This window comes from Pyxicephalus adspersus, chromosome 9, assembly GCF_032062135.1.
Source record: "Pyxicephalus adspersus chromosome 9, UCB_Pads_2.0, whole genome shotgun sequence".
Lineage (NCBI taxonomy): Eukaryota > Metazoa > Chordata > Amphibia > Anura > Pyxicephalidae > Pyxicephalus > Pyxicephalus adspersus.
The window spans coordinates 20,080-44,937 of record NC_092866.1 but is presented as its reverse complement, the minus strand read 5'-3'; the positions used below and the strand labels follow the sequence as shown (position 1 = coordinate 44,937).

The 24,858-nt window shown below is 39.0% G+C and overlaps 1 protein-coding gene across 3 annotated transcripts; it reads left to right on the top strand.

Annotated features, from left to right (window-relative positions):
• The first annotated feature begins 300 nt into the window (after positions 1-300).
• ELMO3 (engulfment and cell motility 3) lies at positions 301-24,858 on the top strand. Of its 3 annotated transcripts, none has more exons than XM_072421704.1 (21): positions 301-348; positions 2,371-2,464; positions 2,551-2,591; positions 3,447-3,519; positions 3,882-3,932; positions 4,093-4,262; positions 4,780-4,879; positions 6,298-6,449; positions 7,823-7,901; positions 8,585-8,635; positions 8,707-8,829; positions 10,223-10,351; positions 14,423-14,527; positions 14,607-14,715; positions 15,975-16,111; positions 16,202-16,365; positions 17,913-18,025; positions 18,740-18,844; positions 19,029-19,111; positions 23,383-23,460; positions 24,578-24,858. In XM_072421704.1, the coding sequence occupies exons 2-21, from the start codon at positions 2,387-2,389 to the stop codon at positions 24,788-24,790; spliced, it is 2,154 nt and encodes a 717-aa protein (XP_072277805.1). In that variant the 5' UTR covers positions 301-348; positions 2,371-2,386; the 3' UTR covers positions 24,791-24,858. The 3 variants fall into 3 exon arrangements, with proteins under 3 accessions (XP_072277805.1, XP_072277803.1, XP_072277804.1); XM_072421702.1 differs by lacking the exon at positions 301-348 and adding an exon at positions 367-429; XM_072421703.1 differs by lacking the exon at positions 301-348 and adding an exon at positions 1,482-1,567.

Here is a 24,858-nt window from a genome sequence, read left to right as displayed (position 1 = left end):
ATTACATTTGTATTTTAGACAGTGGATTAGTGGGGGGTTCATGCTCATATGATGAATGGATTTTACCTCCACCACCCCCCATGAGCATCTGAAGGCCTGGCTAAAATCAAAGTCTCTGTATATTTGTTCTGATGAGGTTGTCAGTTCAGGAGGAAGTTGGCCAATTGTCGACTTGTTTGGTGTTTCTAGGCCTTCGGGACAGTACTTGGACGCTTAATAAAGAGGCGTGACTGCAGCAAGGAATTCTTATCTAGAGCAATGGAATGCAGACTTGCCCTAACTCGTGTGAGCGCCTCTACCTCAGTCTCCACCTTTCTCTGTGTAACATTGGCAGGAAATAGGTCTCAGGTAATCACAGTCACTTCTCTATTATTCCTTCAGGACTTTTCTATGGTTTGGTGGAACTGACTGCACTGCTTGCATTTCATGGTCTGTATCCTTATTGATCTCATAGGACTGAGTTTAAATCTTGTGACTTAAAAATTGTGGGATCATCTGGGCTGGACACCACAAAATAGGGAAGGGGGTGACATTGAAATGGTATATTTTGCAGTTGTATTTCATTAAAAAAAATCTCCCGACATGTGAGGAGTATGCTAAGGATACAACTGTCAACCTGTTAGTGTCTAACTGACAAAGTTAAAAAAATTATTCAAAGTAACTGACTGGTTGTTACTATGGATAAATAAAACCTTTTACTTCATCAACTCTGCGGTTTACTGGAAGTGAGTTTCAATTCTGTGCAAAAAATAGCCCAGAGAGTCTGCTTTCTTTGCCAGTCTTTATTCAAAACATTTCCCCCCTTTATTCAGGGCTTTGTGTGGGACAAAGGGCCACACAAGATACTTAGAAGAACCGTATCCTTTATACCAAATGGAAGTGAAATACACAGCCAAAAATGCCTACAGCAACATAGTAATGTAAATGTAATGTGAAAAGTTGAATTCCTAAATCTTGATGCAAAAGGTATTTACCTGTACATCAGTTCTCTTAGTTGGAGGAGGATGGGCAGAATGGGGAGCCAATTGGGCTCCCTTGTAGGTGTAATTGGTATGCTGCAGTTTAAGGCTGTGGTATATTTTGATCAAATTAGTCTGTTGTTGTAATACAGTTTAAGAACTATGCTATGTTGTTTGGCAGGCAATCCTAAATTGTGAGACTTTTTGCACCAAATTAGAAATCCTTTGGCAGGTGAAATAGTTCCCACATCTGTATTTTAGCTGTGTGTTTAGCAGCTGTAGAAGAAAAGAGGCACGTACTGCAAGTTATCATTATTTGCTACAATGGAGTATAAAACCTCTTAAAATATTAAAGCAACCCTAAATGTTTCAGGTAACATCTGAATGTTTTCTTCTGACAATTTACCATCTAAATAACGCAAAAAATGTAAAATACATTCATCTTCTAAAAGAGGAGGTTTAATGTTGACCTTAATAGCTCATTTGCTCTATATTATAAGGCTACAGATATGATATCTCACATTCCGTTTTCCTGTTCCTCCAACTAGCGGTATTGGTGGCCTGCACTGATGTAGCTGCCAATGAAGCACATGATATCTGACATACAGGTAAATGCCAGAATTAAATGGCAACCATATTAGTTCATTGTGTCACAAAGGAAATCCTTTCTTCTACAGGTGCTTGCATTTGAACCCTTTTACTCTAGTACCAAGACTGCTTGTTTGGGACAAATTTATACAGCCAATTTTTTTAATTATACTTTATCAGCTTATTTGAAGTCTTTGAAAACAATGCACTGTGTAAATCTCCTATGATCATATTGGTTTTCTTCTAAAGTGTATCTCTCCCCAAATTAAACCTTGGATCGTGTTTGTTTCTAAGAATTTTTGATATAAGACAATTGCAGGGGAACCCCCCTCCCTCTGAGGATTTGATGCTAAGAATAAATTATAATAAATCACTTGTGGATTCACTTTGATGAAAGTGTTAAGGAATCGACAGGCGTTCCTAAGAACATTTTTATTCCTAGTAACATTTTACATAAAGCTTTTTTTTCGTCTAATTGGAAATGTCCACACAAATAATGCTTGTAGTTTATTCATCATCATCATTGCATACACATTTTGATCAAGCCGAATTAGCTTGGCATGTGTTGCTGAACAACACCAAGCCTGGACCACTGATCATTTAATCAATGTGGTAGGCTCAATGTGTGACAGAGTTGCAGTCAAGTATGAAGTATTGGAGGTTAGTACTGTATAGGATTTTCTTGTGTTCTCTGCTAGACATCCTAAAATTGCACTTCTTTTTTCTGCAATTCCAGGAAATTGGCATTCAGTGAGAATTTTAAATAAATTATATTGCAGGTATAAAATGTTTTTAAAGTCAATTTTTACTTTCTCCCCTGCAGACATACTTGGGCTGATATGGAGCCCCCCAAAAATATTGTCAAGATTGCTGTTCAGATGATGGGAGCGTACCCACAACTGATTGAACTCAATCAGGTAGAGTCAGATCTTCACCCTACCTGAGTGTGGATCATTGTATAACAAACAGGAGGGCACTCTAAAACTTTGCTTTTTTATTTCAGAGCAAACCTCTGTCTGCAGTCCTGAAAGATGTGTGTGAAGCGTAAGTCACAATTATATAAAATGTTTAGATTTTGTTTGTCCTTACCAGGAGGAGATTTTGACATTGTAGATGATGTAATATTGGCTATAGAATAGATTCACACAAGTTGTTGCAGACAGGTTTTATTAGGCTATGTTCATATTGGTGTTATTGGTATTAATAAACAGGATTTATGTAGTGCCAACATATTACACAGCGCTGTACATGAAACGGGGATTGTAAATGACAGACAGATACAGACAGTGACACAGGAGGAGGAGAGGACCCTGCCCCCAAGAGCTTACAATGTTTCTGTGCAGCTCCCACTGACAGGTACCTTGCCAGCTGCACCACTACCCGCACTGCTGTTCTGTGTGTTTGAACATTTTACATTGCACAGAATCCAATGGTACTGAACCACTTACTGTGGCCTTCATTTTTTTTTTACCAGTGGGCAGGTACACGTAGTGTATCACCCAAGGAATCAATTCAGGAGTATGGGAAACCAGTAATAGTAATGCAACCTCACTGCTAGTCTGAACATAATCTAAATGTGTCCCAATGTTTATTAGAGGTTTTACAGACAATTTCAGTTTAGAAAGTTATTCCACACTATGCAAATAGTTATACAGCTGAACAGACCCAGTAGGAAGCTAAGTGGTCATTTGAGAGAGCTCATGCAGACTGACAACATTATGGTTTGCATGATAATATGGCAAACATACTAACAAAATAGGTAATGTTATAGTACAGCATAAGGTCTAAATAGTGGCTGATATAAAATTTGAATGCACATTTAAGTGTAGTGATGATATTATGGGATGTAGAAAGCAATGTAACTTTGCCCATCTTATAGAGTCTGTGTCTGGTCCTTAGGTGGAACATTATTAACTCTGAGCAATATGCCCTACAGTATGTGGATGGACATCAGGCTTATATCACTGAGCTGGTGAGTACTTCTAATTGGGAAACATCCTTATATAGAAGAAAATTGTTTCTTTGATTAATTGGGAAAATGTATGGAATATTTTCTTACCATATGTAGCCAGTGTGACATGAGCCCAGCTTGTCCTAGTCACATGGTATTAAGATTCAGCACATGAAGAACCCTGTACCCATGTATTTTAAACAGACCTCTGTTTATCTGGTTACATTATTGTCTTTTGTGTATTCATAATTCAGGTAATTACAGAAAGAATAAATCAATTCCCAGTGAATAAAGCCATCAGCACAATGACATTAATCAAACATACATTTTATTGTATTCAAAAATGGTCATATTTTTACAGTTTTATTCCTTTTTACTTCCAGAACAGAATGGAAATAAAAAATGGAAGCATCCTAAAGCTGACCACATCCCCGGTGAGTTCCTCAGTAGGCTGATAGTTTAAGGTCTTAATAAAATAAGGAAATGGAAGGTGTCACTTGGTGTAACTGCATATAGCGCTTCTGTGTAATGATGCTTCTGTGTAATGGTCTGCCATGGTCTTGAAGTCCATTCTTTTTTCCCTTGGATATGAAGGACAAGGAGGCTAGCAGTTTGTGCAATGGTGTACAGAGTCACAACCAGGATGTGAGATCCGAGTCTTTGAAGAAACTGGCTGCTTTGTCTTCTGATGTCACGTTTGCCCAGGAATTCATTAGCCGAGATGGATTGCGTATTCTAGCCAGGACAGTGGAAGAGCAAAAAGAGTAAGGGTCAAATTATCAAAATGTTAATGCCATTATACCATAAGAATTGTAATATTATCTTTTATTTAGTAATCACCAACAATTTAGTAAATCAGCACTTTGCAATAAATTGGGACTGCAAAGATAAACCTTTATATATTACAAGTACAAACTGTAATACAGAAGCAGATAACTGTGCCCAATCAAGTTTACTAATCTATTTAAGTTGTAGTGTATAGTATACAAGAAGTAAGGGAAATACAGGTGTGGCTAATAAGAAATGGTTAGGAGGAGGAGAAAAGATAGGTAGGGGATATGCTGGGAAGTTTCTCCAGTAGGATTTTGCTATTCTGTCCTAGATAATTATTAATTCTGTATAAAATCTATTGATACAAACAATGTTGCTACTTGCGTTTTAAAAATCTATGTGTAGGCCTGGCAGCTAATGACTGTCTGGAAATCTGCAATATATAAAATGAGTAGCACATCAAGAGAAATGCCTTTTTCTAGAACTTTACCCCTTTTTTTCTCTCTACAGGCCAGGAGAGGTAATGTGTCACACGCTAAAAGCTATCTCTGAGCTGATGGAACATGGCTTTGTTTCCTGGGAGACATTTAGTATGACTTTCATTTATAAGGTGCGCAGAAACAGAAGCAGTGTCTGTTAGGTAATTGTTTAAATATGCATTAATTCACACACATTTCATATTTTTCCCTCCGCAGCAATCCATTTTACAGGGGCATCTGGTATTACATGGTTAAAATACTGTATATTTTACTGTTGTTCTGCGAACAGACCTTAAAAGGAGGGTCTTAGGGTACACATCGCTAAAATACTTCTGAGTTGCGTCTTCCTCTGCCCTAGTTACCATTGGAACTAATGTTGAGCTTCCTTAGACAAGCAAGCACTGCATACACATAAAACATAAAAGCTACTTCATATTAGTTATTTAATAAAATAAAATGTGTATATAAATGATACCAATTATGACAAAGTATTAGTTCATAAACCTTAAAATAATATAAAATATGCTTAGCTTATCTACAGTAATATACAAAATTGTAGGTAAAAATGTAGTCTCTTGGTTCTATAGTCATGGGAAAAAGAAACTACACCCTCTTTCATTTATTAAGATTTGTGTCATCGGGACATAATATAATCTGGCTCTTAGCAGGTCTTAGAATGAGGTAAATAGAACCTCAGATAAAAAAATAATTATTTATTTGACAAAATCTGAAAATACAGGAGCCTTGTGTAAAAAGTGTTACCATCTCTATAAATCAGATGTTTAGTTTGCTGATCTGAACATTCAGGTGTGTGTTACCACAAAGCCATGGAAGAAGGACAGAAAGATCAGCAGTGATCATAGAGAAGCAATTGCTGTTGCCCATCAATCCGAGAAGAATCCTAAGACCATTTCCAAACAATTTGAAGTCCATCATTCTACAGTGAGAAAGCTTATTCACAAGTAGAAAACATTCACGACAGTTGCCAATAGTTCTTGGGGTGGATATTGCGGCATAGTTTAGGTTTGCAAAGAGGCAACTGAAAAAAAAAAACACTTCTGGAACAATGTCCTTTGGATAGATGAGACAAAACTCAAGATGTTTGACCAAATTGTACAGCACTACGTTTGATAAAAAACAAACAGCATATTAGCACAAACATCTCATATCAACTGTCAAGTACAGTAGTGGATAGGTGATGATTTTGACAGTTCCTGTGCACTTTGCACTGATTGAATGAACTCCTCTGTGTACCACAGTATTCTAGAGTTAAATGCGTGGCCATCTGTGAGTCAGCTAAAGATTTAGTGAAATTAGGTCAGCGCTATTGAGAGGATCTGCATGTATATCCATGGATGTTTTGTTTTAAAGTTTTATTGATTTCGGATTTGTTTTAAACTTATTGGACTGTGAAAGTTTGGATGCGCAATAAGGACAGATCTTATGTGGATACCGGATTTGTGTTTTCAAACAGGAACCGACTATCAGTTCTTTACCAAGATTGTTCTGAAAGTGCCTATTTTACCATATAATGACTCTTTGTGTTCAGGTAGTGACATTTGTAAATATGAATCTGATGTTGGTGGAAATCACACAGCTGGCACTGGTCATCTTGGAGAGCATGCTGCAGAGTAACACCAAGCTTGGCGGTATGGTCAAACAGGAAATTCCTTTGGAGCGACTTCTAACCCTACTACAGCTGTAAGTACACCTGAAAATGAAACCTATACTATTAAAATGTACATAATTGTGCATGGAATGACAGAATAACATAACAAAAGCAGAAATACGAAGTTATAGGAACATATTAGTTCTGTAGCAAGCAACTTGTACATAGCTGGTATAATTTATTGATATTAATGGTAGTACAACAATCACACTTATCTGTGTTATAGGGCATGAAAAAAAATAAATGTAAAAATAACTGTCCTAAGAAGGCTTCAGGGATGATTTCCGTTTATAGGGGCTTGAGGATAAATTGTTTGTATTGCAAAATATAGAGGTTAGGTGCTCAGCATGATTGTCTTCTATAGGTAAAGTACTGGGGTAGTTGGTATTATGGGCTATAGGTGAAGTATTGGTGTATCAAAGTAATTAGATCTATAAAAAACATGTCCAACGGGTCATATAACTGATCATTTTCTTCTGTCCCATTCATGTTGATGTCTTAAGATGACACAAACAGGGTGAGTTGGGGAGTACTTTTGCCTACATATTGATTTCATGAGTTCCACATGGCTATTGCTGACCTTCTAAATTGCTAGTTTACTGGCTATGTCTTTTTACTGTACTTCAGAGAAGACATGGAACAATCATGCAGCAATTGAAAGTCAGAATTGCTCATCTCTAAACATTTTATGTGGTCAGTAACCTGTTAATGTTGGATAAGCATGACAGCCAGGCTTTTAGAATTATTTGCAGGAGAGGTCAGCAGTGGCAATCGGGTTTTTTTCTAAAGACAGGTTTTCCGTAAGTGACCACATTTCCACATTCTTACATTAACCTCCCTGGCAGTATTCCCGAGTGTGGCTCAGGGTTAATTTCCAGTACCCAAAGTGGTAACCCTGAGCCACACTCAGAGTGCAATTGTAAAGGACTTGCCTGGTCCCCACAAGCCTGCGTCATCCTCCGGCGATGCCCGCCTGGCATCTGCATCCCCTGGTGATGCCCATCCAGCATCTGCATCCCCTGGCCTGTTAGCGGGTGAGACCAGGGGAGGCAGATGCCGGACGGGCATAGAAAGTGTGAGCATCGCTTGGGGGCGGGACCTGGCTGGAAATTTAAGATAAAAATGTGCCGCTTTGCCTCAGAAATAGCGATATCCCTGGGATATTACTCACAGAGAAGTACCTACTCAGTGGAAGTCCAGAGAACCTTTGTTTTACTATGGTATTATCCTTCACACAAAGGTGTCTGAATGTACCACATTGGCTGCTATCTGGGACTGGGGGACCTCTTAAGGGGAACTCTTTGCTTGCCAATAAGCTTGTAGTGTGTTTTTGTTGCTTCTTTTTTTTTTTTTACAGTAGTAATATGTTTTTTGAATTAGCTCCCCAATTGTCAATTTTTTCCAGGACTAACCAGCCTCTGCAGATAAAAGTAATGGCTCTGCTTGTGGCTTTGCTCCAGAAAGCTGACAATAAAGAGCGAGTGGTAAGTGAGCACATGAGCTGTGGCTGAGGGTCTACACATAGAAATCAATTGATAGAAGAGCACATGAATGTTGTAAAAGGACAAAAGGATGATGGTTAGGTAGCTAGAATTAGAGAGATAGCTGTAAAAGAGGGCTTGAATAAAAACTAAGTAGCTTTGAATAAAGCGCTTGTGGCAGCAGAATGACAGCTTAGTGTCTCGGAACTGAAACCGAGCTCTAAGATGCAAGTGCATGAAAGATGATTGTGTGGTTGGGAACAGAGAATGAGCAGTAAGGGAGCCCAAGGGCAATGGTTGGGTATCTTAAAATAAGTGGTATGAAAGCCCTTGGGCAATGGTTAAAGCTGCATAGACACATCAGATGATTGTCACCCATGATTAACAGTTGTGTTTGTCTGGGGCAAAAATCTAGTATGTGATTGATGAATCACTGATCCGGAATGACCACTGTGCTTTCCTTTGGAGGATAGCACAGCAGGGTGCTGTTTTCCCATCCCCCCAATTTCCATATCTATAGAAAAGAATGGAGCTGTGTGTACAATGCTTGTTCATTCATCTGTCACTGGAAATATTCACAAAACATCTTTTCTAGCATCTATCAGGGCTTAGATGTCTGGGGCTAACACATTCTAGCATGACTAGTAATATAATATTTCAGGTAAGCTGACTGTCTCCTTTTGCAGGGCATGCTGGAATATCTGTGGAAAAAGAATATGAGGCAGTTCATTCATAAGGTGAGAGTAACACTGATTTCTCTTGTACAGTCCTATAATAGTTTGGTAATCACTAAATTGTCTGCTTGTAGCACATTATTCATGACTGGCCTGTCCTGGGAGATGAGATGAGCCATTACTTGTATGTCCTGCAATGTCTAAGCCTTGGCCTGCTAGAAGATAGGATGAAGACCCCTATGGACCCCAATGATGCTGTAAGAAACCTACTAAGAATAGATTGTTACCCCAAAACAGTGCACTTTTTTAGTTTCCTTGATATCTTAGTAACACTTTTTTTTATATAGCCTTATATAGTTTTCCAAGAAATACATGAATGTACACAATCATATCTCACAATCATATCTCACAATCACAATCATATTTAAAAATGAAATGTATATTTTGCTGCCCACTTTTAAACTACATAAAACTTGTACTTTACAGATAAATTTAAACCATTAGAACACAGAGTAAAATGATATAGGGAGCCATTCTCTAGCTGTTGCTTCTTCACCAGACTAAGGCTACATACACACGTGCAATAATTGTCATTGGAAAGGATCTTTTACAATCCTTTCCAATGACTACACAATGCAGAGGGGAAGGGGGAGAATGACGGAGCGGCACCCCGCTGCGCTCTCTCCCCTTCACTTGCATTACGATCGTTCATCATCCATCGTCCGTGGATCCGCCAGGATGGTCGTTTGGACGATGAACAACGAGCGCTGTATATACACCAGATTCTCGTCCGATATCGGCCCTGAGACGATTATTGGACGAGAACCATTGCATGTTTGAACGTAGCCTAAAAAGCACTTCCAGCCTTGCTGCTCTCTTCCAGCAGTTCCAGCTATCTTTCAGTAGTTCCCAGTTTATTTCAGCTGGAATACCACACTCCTTTCCAGCAGTTCCCAGCTGTCTTGCTCATATTTTCACTCATTTCCAGTGATTCCCAACTTCCTTCCAGTAGTTCCCAGCTCTTTTCCTAGCAGTTCCAAGCCCATTTCCAGCAGCTTCTACAATTCTTCCAGCAATTCCCAGCTCTCCTCTCAGGAGCTACCACTCTTTCTCACACCTTCTAGTTTTCTTCTGGACTATGCAGGTGATTTCTAGTTTGGGTGTTCTCATGCTGTCACATTTCTCCTATAAAGCCTTAGGGAAAATATATATTATTGGTTATTCTGGGAATAATTAATTTCTTAGCCCTAAAGAAGAAAGGAGACTGTTTAGCCAATTTTTAGAGGTCAGCTATGCTGGAATGAACCTGCTGGACACACTTCCATATAAGCTCTACTGCAGCATTTCCCTATTAGCTTGTTTGTCTCAGCTTATCACAGGTACAGACTTGAACAGCCCCAAACACATCTATGGAACTTTTTATATTAAGCTTTTTGTTAGGTAGGCAGCATTTTTATACAATACTATCTTTTAGGGTAAAAGTAAAACTGGCTTTGGGGTGCTCTCCTAAATGCAGAGGTTTGTTCAGTATAAGAACACCAACCTAAGCTATAGTGATTTATTCACAAAGGGCCCATGTAGGTCAGGTGCCTACATTTTCCCTCCAGTTGATTAGAATATGTTAAATCCTTCCTAATTCCTGTTCATTAGGAGCAGCGTCAACATCTTCAGAACCTTCGACTCTCGGCTTTTCCAAATGAGGGGGATGAAGATGGTCACATGACTGCAGAGAAACGGCGTTCACTATGTGCCAGGGAATTTCGCAAACTTGGTTTTACAGTAAGTTCTTAAGTTACAAAATAAAATGTATTGAAGAAATTCTGTATAAATGTATCCTTAGTGTCACCTCTTTTATCCCAAGTTGCCTCCAGCAATTGCTCACAATACAGGAGTATCATATATTCCCCTGCATCGGAATTCTGATTGAACAGAAAGTGTCACTGAAGATAGTTAAGGCTCTGAAGAATGCCTAACACAGGGTTTGGTGATCTCAAGTGTGCAGGTATATGTCAGCCTTGCACCAGAGGATGCCTATCACAAAGAGGGAGGGGGATGTCCCAGGTGTACAATTATATGAAAGCTGTTTACCTGAGGATGACTAGCACAGGATTTTCTGGATGATGCCCAGTGGTTCCCAGTTGGGGGCAGGTCTCAGGTGTAAATTTATATTGCAGGATTGTTCCATAGCATGCCTAGCACAGGGCTGGCTTTATTAAGATGTACAAGGGGTTCTCAGGTACACTTTTTATGACAGTTTTTCCAGTAGATGCCAAGCACAGGCTAGGGAGATGAGGGTCCCAAGTGTACATCTCTATTACAGGTGTGTACTAGAGTACACCTACCACAAGTTGAGGGCGGGGGTGGTTGTACATCTATATGAAATGTATGTATCATGGGATACCCAACACAGGTATCCCATGTGTATAATTTTATGACAGGTGTGTTCAGGAACCCTGGATGTGCATACTGATATCCTCTTAAAACAGGGTAGATTATCTTGTGAGGGGTGTGTATAGTTGATCATGTGGCAGAAGGTGGTGGTAGGGGGGTTTTAGATGATAATTTATATAACCGGCTTTGGATTGGAGATCACCTGGCACAGGGTGGAGGGTTCTTTTATATGAAAGGTATGTACAAGAGGACCTAGCACAGGGCAGAGGGGTCTTAGGTGTACATAAATAAGACAAGTGTTTGTCATTTTTTTGTTTAGGTTTGGTAAATGCGATACACTGCATTACATACAGACCTTTGCGGAGTCCAAAGTTTCTATCACACAAATAGAATGAAAATCATGCTGCTCTGCCTAAATAAATCCCTGGGATACCTTTTTCACATACTAAATGTTTAAATGTAAATAAAGGCTTGCATGCTAGGGATGTAATAAATTAAACCGATATGAAAGATCAGTTTAAAAACTTTTATTAAAAATGAAAATAAACCAAAGTTATGTATGAATCTTCTGAGGAGCCAGTCCACAAAAAAGAAATCTATCCAAAAGAGGGTGTTGCTGTTTTGAGTGGATACAGGCAGGCTAAAATGCTGATCTATGTCTTGGATTATTCTAACAATCAGTATCCACTTTAGCTTTACAGTAAATGTCTCTCATATTTTATTAGTTTTTAATAATTTTTAAAAATGTAAGGGAAGTACAAGGAAATAAAGATAGACAAGATGATATAGTTAATCATACAACAGGAGAAAGAACATGGTATAAATAGTTACAATCCTGCACATGAGGATTAAAGATGGTTAAATAAATATGGCTTATCGCCTTAACAGTCCAGGCAAGAAAATGAACCGGATTGTTAATACCAAAACATTAGCGATAACCCTAGGCAATTTGACTGTTTAACATCTAAAAAATTGAAAACATTTTGAAATGGAAGAAAATCTTCAAACATGTCACAGGGATAAGGATACCAGAAAAAAGGGAAATGAATGAACCACTACAAGGCAAATACATAATGGGCAAGCCAAATAACCATTTCAAGGACCTCAAGTATTATCACATTTTAATATAGTATAGTGGAGAGAACAGGTAAGCTTATTGTTGGTCATAATCAAATTCAATTAAAAAGTTTGGATAATGTTCAGTGATATAGTAGGTGATCTAAATGAGTTTTGAATTTTAGTCAGACGAGCTGTCAGCAAGATAAATTTACCTAAAATATAAAAGGAGTGGTAGGGATGGGTAAATCTATCTTACTGTGAAAAACACATTTGGTAGATTTGAGTAGCTGAATTTGAGTCACTGTATGGATTAAAGAAAAAACATCATCCAAGAAACTGGACACCATGGGACAAAGCCACCCAATATGGACCATGGACCTGTTCTGAAAGCATCCGTGAAAGCAAAGAACAGAAACCCGAGGATTCAGTTTATTATTATTTTTAATGTTATTGGTATTAACATTATTATTATACAGGATTTATATAGCGCCAACATATTACGCAGCACTGTGCATTAAATAGGGGTTGCAAGTGATAGACAGATACAAATAATGACACAGGAGAAGGAGAGGACCCTGCCCAGAAGAGCTTACAATCTGGGAGGAGGGAGGAGTAGCACATAAAAAGAGGAGAATATGGAATGGTAGGTAAGTAGTAAGGGTTAGGAGACAGAAGAAGACGGGTTGGTGAGGTTGAAGCGCTGGGTTTTTAGGGCTCTTTTAAAAGAGCATAAAGTAGGAGCAAGCCGAAAGACCATTACAGAGAGTCGGGCAGCCCTAGAAAAGTCTTTGAGCTGTGCGTGTGATGAGGTTATGAGTGAGTAAGTCATTAGTGGAAACTGTAAGGACAGAACAGTCCTTTTATTCTTGATTGGGCATACTATCAACACTGTAATGTAATGTAAGTACAATTTTATTATTATAGCGCCTTTTAAAAGCTACAAAAGTTGCTGTATGAACATATGCATATATAATGCTTTATATTTCTTGAACATAGATATTCTTTATGCTTATCCTGTAAACAACTATACTTACACTAGCTATCATTTTAGGGTCTTTATTATCCCCTGAAGAAGCCCACATGGGCGAAACGCATTGGGTAGAGACCCAACTTCTCTGTCTCCTTGGTTCCTGATATACGTTTTGTAAAACTTTGTTGAAGGATACAGTGTATTTACCTCTGTTACTCCCATTTTTATGGTTTTTATAATTCTTGTATATTTAATAAAAGTGATTTTGTAATTTCATACAATAACTAAAAGTTTTTCTGTGCCACAAGTTGCCTACTGTCCTTTCCTTACATTTTCTCATAAGTTGTCCCTATTCGGGCTTAGGCACATTAACCAAATTGAGTGGTTTATATCAACTTACATTATTATTAGGAGGTTGACGATACGTATTTGTTCCCAATCTAATCACAAAGTCATTAGTAGGTAATTGGAGGAGCAAACAGAGCGGCTAGGGGGGAGTTTTCTATCAGAGCAGAAAAGTAAGTGGGACAAGAAGTGTGGAGGGATTTGAAGGCAAAGCACAGGAGCTTGAATTCTAAGGTGAAATGGAAGCCAATGAAGAGACTGAAGCCAATTAGAGAGTGTCTGGCAGCAGCATTCTTATTAGATATCATTATCATTATTTCCTTCATAATAGATTTTAGAGGAGAAAGTCGGGTTAGTGAAATACCAGAGAGGAGGATTTTACAGTAGTCCAGACGAGAGATGATAAGAGCGTGAATAAGAGTTTTGTGGTATCCGGGCCAGGTAGGGACTTTTGGAGTTGTTGCACAGGTGAAAGTGACAGGACCTGGAAATGTTCTGAATATGGAAAGGAATTACCATTGAAAGAAACTTGAAAGAAGTGGTCAGACAGGTAGGAAGTAAACCAAGAGGGAGCAGTGTCACTGATACCAATGGAGTTCATGATTTGGATTAGAAGGGGGTAAAGGCAGGGGAAGAAGGGAAAAGTTGTCATGTGACTTAGCTCTGATGAGGTCATTGGCCACTTTAGTAAGGGATGTTTCAGTGAAATGGGGAGCTCGAAAAACAAGGCGCTCAAGAAGTTTGGGAGATAGGACGGTAGCTAGAAGGTATGGAGGGGTCTAGTAAGGGTTTCTTCAGGATAGGTAGGATAATGGCATGTATGAAAGCAGAGGGGTATATACCAGTAGAAAGCAGACAGGTAGTAGATGGAGTTAATGAGAGAACAATTTGCACCCATCTTTTGCCAGTCTTTTAAAACATTTTGAATCCCCAGGTCTCTCCCTCAATTTGTTATAAAGGGAAGTATATTTTTGGAGGAGCCAGGGACAAATAGATAAGGGAAATTTGAATCCTTGGACACTATGATAAAAGGGGTAAGTTGGTATGGCAGTAAATTATGTAAATATCTCTTGAATCTCATTCAGAACAATGGCAGCCCATGGCAGGATCTTGCCCTCACACCCCCAGGACTTTTGGCTCTTGATAATATGGTGTATTTCTCAACACGCTGGCCTAGTGCATACAGCCGGGTGAGTACCTGTTATTTTACTTGTGGTTATATAGGATAAGTGAAAAAAAGCCTGACATAAACTCCTGTTCTGTCCGCAGTTTGTCCTTGAAAACAGCAGCCGGGAAGACAAACATGTGTGTCCCTTTGCTCGAAGCAGCATTCACCTGAGTCTAGTCTTGTGTGACATCCTGCATGTTAGAGAAACAGGTAGCAGAGACCTTGTAGCTCTTCTATTTTTATTTTTGCTACACATGTACACAGCATGTCCAATCAGGCAGTATTTTAGCTACAGATATATTTAGAGTGGAGTTGAACCTGATCCCCGAGGAACCAATAGCAGCTAAATGGATGGATATTGGAAGGCTGAACAATGGGAGATAGGAATAGGCAGTTGAGTGAAGAAGAAAATTACCTTTTTTAGGAGGACTGTAGATAAAAGAGGCACAACAACAAATTATTACAGAAGGGAATAGAAAGGGAATATAGTAATTAGTCATGGCAGAGAATGGAAGTTGAAAAGAAGCTGGCCATAAAACTTTGGGATCAAAACTGACCACAGCTGTAAATAGGTAAAACAAAGCTGATCTATTACAGGAGGAAGGAACGTGAACTGTTGAGAGAATAGGTATAGTGAACTGTGGTCAGATGGTAATGGCTGGAATATGTGAGGCAGAATGTCACTGAGAGATAAGAGGAGAGAAGAACAGCAGCTGACTAAAAAAAACTGTGGGATTATCAGCTGATTCTAGACTAGGGGTAAGGGAGACAAAATGGAAGCTGGACATGGCCGGTAGGGATGGGGCTTACGCGACTGTAATAGGGCTTTGCACATCATGGATAAATTATATATTACGGTATATTGTATATTTATTTACTACCAGATGACTTTTCATATAGCGTGTATTTGTTTTTCCTGAGGCAGTCAGAGTAGAGTTCTGAGACCATGTACAGTAAACATATGACAGTCTTGTGGAAAATGGGCACAAAAGTAGTGATAAAATAGTAGCCAAAGTAATTCAAGTATTAAACAAAACATGCGGGAGCAGAATATGTACCTTACTGAGTGCATCATGCAACACTGTGGAGAAAGTCGATAATGGAAAACAGTGTGAACATACAGCACAATATTCAATTGTATTATAGAAAGTTTGGGGATTTGCCCAAGCAAAACTTTTTTAGATGGTGTGGGGGGGAATGTGTTGGCAGAAAATGTTTAGAAAGAGCTGCAGCAGACATATTAGGGCTGTAAGAATGCTAACACTGGCAACTGGCAAAGGAACAGTGTATGTAGATGGATGCAGGCACTAATTATTTTTTGAGTTTTAGTAAATAAACAACTTTATTTTTTTAATGCCTGGATTGTGGGTTGGGTTGATGGGGCCAGTAGAGTGGCATTCTGTTCCAGGTCATTACTCTCCAAAACTATATATTTAAAAGTTACCACTGTTATTTTTGTGCTATTTCAGCTTCAGAGACAGGCCAGGGCTTCCTGACTCTCTTCTATGCACAGGACCACTTCTTGCAGGAGCTCTTCTGTGTCTGCATTCAGGTGCTGAATAAGACATGGAAGGAGATGAGAGCCACCCAGGAGGACTTTGATAAGGTTGATATCTCCTTATTAAAAGTTTCTTAGTGTTTGATTTATTTATTTTGAACTTCTCATTCTTGTGAGATTCTTTTTTTATTTGCTTAGGTGATGCATGTGGTGAAGGAACAGATTTCTCGCACTTTTGCTCTTTCACCAACATCAATGGACTTTTTTCGGACAAAGATTACATCCCTGAATTACAGTGAGATTCTTCGTAGACGCCAGGAGGAGAGACTGATCCAAGATGAAGCACTTTCCCCACCTGTGATGTGAGATGCGCACCTCAAAGACAATTTAAAGTGAACCTGAATAAAGTGTGGGTACCTCATGGCGACTGAAAACTTGTGTTCTTCTCTGCACAGGTTTCCCTTAATGAACCAGGGCCAAGACAGCATGTGGGGCTTCTACTTATGTCCAAGCTTTTAATAAATCTCTTCCCTGTCCTATAGCTGTCACATGCTAGAATTTTAATGGGCAGTAAAGATGTTGGTTAAATAATAGAGGGAGGGAGGAAGTACAACAGGCAATGGAGGGGTTTAAAGAAAACCTTTTCTAAGAGAAACATGGAAGCTTCTATTGCTTCTAATTATGAACATTCTAGTTTCCTGGCTTTCAGACTGACTTTTTGACTTCAGTATTTTAGGTATGGACTTGGAACAGGAATGCAGATGAGAACTTCCCTGTCCTTTCCTGTCCTTCATACTTGCAAACCAGTGGTTTAGAGAAGGGAAACACTGATTACAGGAATAGCCACATACCAAATGTTTTTGTAGGCCACCCTCACATTTCTTCCAAGATTGGTTTATTTTAATCTTACTTAAGGCAAAAGTAAAAGCCTCATAAACTCTCTGGGCCTGCTATCAGAGGGCCTTAGATCAATTGAAAGAATAACACTGGATCTTTCAGTCACCATGTGATGCACTACAAATTTTAGGTCAGGTTCACTTTATTTCTGAAGTCGGAGTATAAACAGCTTCACACAGATCTCATACATGACTTTAAAATACATTTTCCTACAGAGATCACTTGTGTATCTAAAAGTCAAATTTCAACCTTTAGTTGAGATCTGATTTTTATGAGGTCTTGTGAGCAGTCTTCTCTCTGTGAGAAAGCAGTGTGTACAGCAAGTATCTTTAGAGCAAATATAAGGCTTTTAGCAAACTTCAGTCAGCTATGATAAAGCTGTGATGCACCATTCAGCTTCAGTTTAGGGAGGTAACAAAGAATTTAATGCCCCAAAATTCACCTCTGAAGCTGTTTCCTGCATTTATTTATTTTCAACTCAAGATGTCTTTTTCAAGTTCAGTTAAGCCTAGCTTCATTCCACCTGATGGACAAGGCACACAATGTAAATGCAGATCTTTATAGGCTCTCCCAATTCTGGGGATGTCATCACAGAATCCAAAATTACGTGGCAGACAGGCCAATACCTGAATCAATGAGGACCACTCAATACTACTAAAGACTGAATTAGACTTTGCAAAAAAGCAATTATAAAAAAAATGAACATAAATTTGCACATGTGGTCGGAGGCTGAGCCTAAAGCTTTAATGGGAATGCTATATGTCCCTTTAATCAAACTGTTTGCAGGATTTAATAGGCCTCCACACTAGTTCAAGCTTGTTAAAACCCTACTGAGGCTATGTGTAAGGTGGCAATCAGCATTAGAAACATTACTTAGCATCACCATACTGCAACCCAAACTTTCCAAATGCTTTGCAGCAGCTTGCTGTACATTTGTGAACAAGAAGAGGGATATTATAGCAAAAGTGATTGCTTTCCAAGTCTGTGCTCTACTTTTTTGTGTTTTATCTAGGGACCTAAGAGAGCAGCTTCAACCAGAGCTGATGAACCTGGTCAGACAGCAGAGACTCCACTACCTGTGTGAGGGCACTAAGTTCAGGAAGGTCAGCAGTCGACGGAGGCAGGGTAAATGTCTGCAAGAATGCAAGCTGGATTTAGCTTAGGATTTGGTAAACTCCAATGAATTTTTTGCACTGATGAATAGAAAAGGAAATTAAAGTTGTCCTTAGAACAGTAGGAAAAAATATATTTTCCAATGATGACGACTAAGAAGGAATTTTGCCTCACGTTGAAAAAAAATTTCTTTTTACTGTTGTGTCTGTGGGCCAGAAAGTAGAAATCAATCAAAAACACTCCACAGCAAAATTTAAATATACCCAGTCTGTATAAAATTATAACAATATTTGGCTTTTCAAATATTTCAACATTACCTTAACTGTACATCAACATAATAGCTGGAAGTTGTTAAACAAGATACCTAAAGCTGACATTCAATCTTCTTATATTTTATTTTTTGGTGCTTCCTTTTGTCCTCATCATGCTATGAAACGCTTAAATAAAACCTCAGGTCTTATGGCATCACTGGTTCTCTGTGTTTCTGTATGCAATGCAGGTAAAATGTGGCTAGTGGGAGGGCCTAGCAGGGTGAGGTCCATAGCTTCTTGAAAAGATCACAGCAATCTGCCTCAATCAACTTCTATAGAGCTCTCAGTCCTAATGTAAAGCAGTGTGCTAGATCTTGGAAGGAATTATGCAAATATTAAAATGCACCCATGGGTAGATGTAAGTCGTTTTAGAGAAGCAGACTAAATTATTATTATTAATTTTTTTTTTCTTAAGATAAACTCTGGTTCTGCCGGCTGTCCCCAAACCACAAAGTGCTGCACTATGGAGATCTTGATGACAACATTGATAATCCTCCCATTGAAATGCTTGCATCAAAAAGTAAGTACACTTCTGCTATGAAAATAAGGATGGAATACCAGAAAACAAAATCTGGAAAAGAGAGAGGGAAATAGGAAAAAAAATATAAATGGTTATAACATTGGGAGGTGACAGATTACTACCATGTGGGGCTGTATGCTGTTCCTAAATTATACACCAATTCAATTTTTGTTTGTCTTTTTAGTTGCAGTTGCAGATATAAAATATATTCTGATAGGAAAGGATTGTCCGCACATGAAGGAGAAAGGTTCAGGGAAGCAGAATAAGGTAAATTCTCTTGATGTGTTTCGTGCTCATACATTCTACAATCTATATAAATTATTCTGTTCAGACTTGCAGTGGTGTTTTTCTACTCAATGTTTCTGTGGAGTTTAGAGCGATTTCAAGATTGAAGCTCAGCCGGAAGCACTGTATCAAATACAGCACAGTGCAAATTAGAGATATATCCCTGTATACTCAACCCACTGAATTAAAGCTGAAAGTCTGCAGGTCAACTGCATCTGAGTTGTTTCATTTAAAATTATTTGTGTTAATGTACAGAACCAAAATTAGGAAAAAGTTGTCTCTGTCAAAATATTTATGGACCTCACTGTATACCAGCATATAGAGATATACCAATATATAGAGATTTACCAACATATAGAGATATATAAGTAAATAGAGGTATACCAGTATCTTTGAGTAAAAAAGTAACCTAGAACTGGTTATAGTTCTGTACATTTTGGAAAGGAAACTTCAGCTTTATGAGTTCCAGTGCTCTTAAATCTTAGGGGAAGATGACCATTTTTTATTTTAAATTCTTTTAATATTTATTAAAATAGGAAGGCACATTTCTGGGTTATCCATAGAGGGGATTTATTTGAACTTACAGGGACGCAGGGATTTGTACAGTAGTGGTCTTTAATGCAAAACTTGTGTAGAGTGTCTACGTCAGTGGAAAACTGAAAAGTGTGAAATTTGGTGTACCTATGGTATGAGGAGAGCCCAGAAATCATCATAATGATTGATATTTGTGTGCTGGGAATGTAATAGAATCGTTACAAGAAACACAAGTGGGAGTACAGTGATATGGAATCAGCAAGACGACCTGTGCCGCATGGTGCTGAAGTTCCCATAGCAGTGTTCAGTCCCGGATATTCCTGTATCCGACATGGAGGATATACAGGAAGTGTAATCCAGGAGTTAGCAGTGAATATGAAGTGAATATGTTTCATCAAACCAGCAGTTCTCCCAAGAAGAGCTCAATGATTTAATACGTGACCTAAGTCTGTCACAACAATCATCTGAACTTTTATCATCCAGGCTAAAAGAAAAGAACTGTCTGAGAGCGGAAGATAAAATAACGGTTTATAGGACAAGAGAGGAGGCACTCCGACCATATTTCAGTGAAGATGGAGACTTTGTGTTGTAACATCCCTGGACTACTAGCCCATATGGGAGGACCAGAATACCGAGCAGAAGACTGGCCGCTTTTCATAGACAGTTCCACTCCAAGTATGAAATCTGTGTTACTGCATAATGGCAACTGCTATGCATCAATTCCAATTGTCACTCAACAAAACTTAAAGAAGAATATGAAAATATCCAAAAGGTCTTACAAAAGCTTTGCTACATGAACACCAATGCTCCATATGTGTTGATATAAAAATGGTGAATCTCCTACTTGGACACAAAGTGAATACACAAAGTCCCCATGTTTCATCTGCTTGTGGGATAGAAGAGCAAAGCAGGATCACTGGAAGAAAGTGACATGGCCTCCAAGGGAAAACATGAAAAAGGTGCAGCGACATGGAGCCAATGGCTGACAATAAATCATTCTCCCCCCACTACACATAAAGTTGGGAGTAATGAAGCAATTTGTTAGAGCTCTGAACAAGGACGGTGATTGCTGCAAATACATTTGTAGATTCTTCCCTGGATTGAGTAGTGAAATATAAAAGCAGGAATCTTTGATGGAGCCCAGAAACTGATAAATGATGGAAATGTCACAAGTTACATGACTGATACTGAAGCTTCTGCCTGGCACAGCTATGCATGGTTGGCAGGAACTTCTTGGGGAACCATAAAGCACAAAATTATGAAGAACTGGTACAAAACTTGCTCCTAAACTTTATAAATGTGTGTGCTACTATGAGTATAAAGGTACACTATCTCCATATGCAAACATTACCAGAAAACCTTGGTGATATCAGTGAGGAACAAGGGGAGAGGATCCATCAAGATATAAAGGTGATGGAAGAAAGGTATCAGATGGGAGAGACACATGATGGCAGAATACTGCTGGAGCCGTCCTATCAGCAGAAATCATACAAACTGAGCTTATCAAAACGTGTCGAGTTATGAGATGTTAATACTTACCATCATACTAGGGATACTACTGTGTAGTTAATCAACCATTCTCCCATATCTAATTCATGAGAAATTTAAGCAAAGCTTTGTATGATTAGATGCTAACTGAAATTTTATTCATTACAATATAATTTACAATATAATTTCTTTTCCTGCACTAAAAACCCTAGCTTTCCTATGTCTTCATTTTTACAAATCTTATGTTTTCTGCAAACTATTTTACAGCTGAAACCCCTTGCAAAAATGGTTAGCATTGGACTGAAATATGTTGTTCATTAGCCTTTACTTAATAGGAGGTAGAAAAAAGCATGATTTGCGGCATTCATGAAGCATTAAGGGGCAGTTTACCACCCTTGTCTCCTCCTTAGATTTGATTTTAAATTTCTAATAACACCTATGCACACACTGAACAAGCTTGGAAAATACTGTGTATATTGTACACTGGGAGAAAGAAAATGAAGATGTAATCCAAATAAAAATTATTCCTGTCTTTTAAATGAAGAAATTAAGGAATGAATTAAACCTAACACTGGGCATGGCCATATTCAGTTAGATTTATTCCTTAATAGCCACAAAGCATAGAATTCTAAGTTGTGTGCACACAACATCATTCTAAAGCCATTGTTATTGCCTTGTAAAAATGTATTATACTGATAACTTTTTTTTTCCTTTAATCCTCTAATATGATTCATGTAAAAGATGGCGCTTCCCCATCAAAGTCACAGGTCAGAGAGTTTAAAGGGGGAGCCATCAGTGACAATAGAAATAAAAGATATTTTACAAATCCTACATAAATGATATAAAGAAAAAAACAGACATAAGTTCTCTGTCCAGGAGGATTCAAGAAAAAAGTAAAAACTCAAGTTTTTCATATCATCCTCCCGGACAGTTCAGATATGAGACAAATAACTTTGGGTGGTACCACATTTCTTTGGTATACCTATTTTTGACTCAGTAGAGGGTTGACCCAGTAGAGTTTTTACAAATGTATACATTCTGATTGACATGGTTTCTCTGCTTACCTGTGTAAATTAGACATTGTCCCCCGGACCAGGATGTGGAAAAAGACCTTGTAAAATGCTCTGTGTCTACTAACCTGCTTCCTACTTTGAAGGAGATTGTCAATCACTTTATTCTTTTTCTTTGAGAATCACTTACTTAGAAGTGAGAGGTGAAGATCTTGATGGGGAGATGTAACACTTGGTTTTGACATAGTAAATCACCCCTTGCAGGTAGACCGAATGTTTTTTTTTTTCTGGAGGACCAAGAACCAGGGTCCACTGAGATTGCTCTGGTTTGCTCTGTGATGATTTTCCATACCAATTTCCCTAGGAGGGCTGTTGGGGAAGTGGGGGGAAGGCATTTGAAATTACCATATGTGGTTCAATGCAGACCACTCAGATGCCCTTTTGGTTTTAGAGAGAAATATTCTTCCACCTTTACATTCTGGAACATAGCAAACATCCATCTAGGAAGTTTTTCAAACTAACAGCTGAAAAAACTCCAATGTGCAGAGGTTACTCCTTTTGGCTGAGTTAGCTTTGCACAGAAGATTTGCAGTAAAATTTTATTCCCCCGATACAGATGGCCATCATCAAGAGATTCTTTTCTGACCAAGATAAAATAAATGATGCCAATGCCTTTATTGCCTTGGATAATGTTCTTCCCAGGAGGCTTTTCAGCTTACTAAACTTGCATTTCCTGCAGGTAGATGGAGCCATCTCTCATGTAAACTGTGTGGAGGATACATAGGAAAGTAGCAGTGACATTATGACAGACCCAGCTATCTCACCTACTACAAGGCTGTCTGTAGAAAACTACAGGAAGGGGATAGGGCATGGAGGCAAGGCAAGAAAAGCCTGAGTAGCAGTGACTGATCTGCATTACAGGAAGAGCCTACATAAAGGAAAAAGTTTGACATTGCAATACTGCACAGATCTGGAAGGAATACACATCTTGACATTGAAAGGAAAAGCTGTCAATAGATAAATATGAGTGTTAGCCATTGCTGTTCATTTAACTTGTCATACTTTGTAGTTTCCCAGTGACCTAAATATAAAATGTAATTCTTTGTGGCAATAAATAGGTGGTAAAACTTTGGATTTCTTTCTGGTAGGAAAGCATTATGGGTAAGTATGGTCAGAACTGAAGGCACTACATTGTATGAACTTCATGCTTTTGCCTTGTAGGATCTCATTGATCAAGCTTTCTCCATCTGCTATGATGTGGACAGTTGTTTGAATTTCATCGCACCCTCGTATATAGATGTAAGCATCAACAAATTTTTGATCTGATGGTGTATGGGCAGATAAAGAAAGCAGGAGGCCCCAAAATGGTGGACATGAGGCAGGGATGAGTCTGACCTCTGTTAGGGGGGGGGGGGGGCGGTGGAATGGAAACAAAAGCTGACGACTATAAGGTATATGTTGGGCAAAGGCAGAGGATATCCTCTGTATAGGAGGCATCTGGTGAGAACAGAGACTGTCCTCTGTAGATGAGGGGTAGGAACAAAGGCTGACCTCATTATTAGAGATGTGGATCAGGAACTGAGATCTCACTCTCTAGAGGGGGTGTGGAAGAGACACTGGACCCTGTAAGGGAAATGGTAGGCAGTGATGGAGACTGACCATTATGGGAGATGTGGGTTGGTAAGGGAAGGGGGGGGGGGGGGCGGCTAGGACAGACCTCCGCATGGAATACATAGGGCAGGGATGGCCACAGACCTCTCTAGGGGATGGAATAGGAACAGAGTCTGATGTCTATATGGGAAATATGGGTTGGGGTCAGAGACCATCCTCAGTAGAGGAGGAGTAGGGCAGGGACAACAACTGACCTTTGCAAAGAGGAGTGGGGTTGGAGGACAGCCTTTGTAGAGGGGGCAAGAATGGAGGTGAGTTTCTGTCAAGGAAATTTAAGGTGGAATGGAGGCTGACCTCTATAGGGTAGATGTAAAGTGGGGAATAAGACAAGCTCTTCGATGGAGGAGTGGGGTGAGAACAGAGGTTGACCTTGTGCCCTACTATAGAGGTCAGTTGTCTTTGCTTCATTCCTCCTTCACGGAGGCCATTTTCTGTCCCAGCTTAACATCTGTCCTATAGAAGTATGCCTCTGTAGGGAAGGAATGTAACTTACCTCAAATAGGGATGTAAGGCCAGCTAACTAACTAGGAGATAGTTAGGGACAGAGGCTAAGTTTTGTTAAGAATGGGTGGGGATGTACTCTACTGGGGAAAGCCTAGGGCAGAGAGTAATGGGCTTCTGTAGGGGTGGTTCTGTGAAATGAGCTGGGAATCTGTAAGGGGGCGTGTGTTTGTGTGTGGGTCCTCCATGTAGCTGAAACAATGTGAAAAAATAATGAACCAATTCTTTTATCTCCCATGAACAGTTCTGCATGTGGCTGGATGGGCTTAATGCTCTGCTGGGAAGAGACATGCCCAGTGAACGTTGTCGCACAGATCTTGATCTTCTGCTCAATACTGAACTTAAGCTCAGGTTACTGGATTTAGAGAATATTCAGATTCCAGAACAACCTCCACCAATTCCACCACGTCCTCAGAATTATGATTACTGCTACCACTTCACTTCTGCTGAGGCCTAACAACCAATAGTGTAATGCATTTATAAGGTCTATCAATAAAAAAGTAATAAAAAAGTATGTAATAAAAA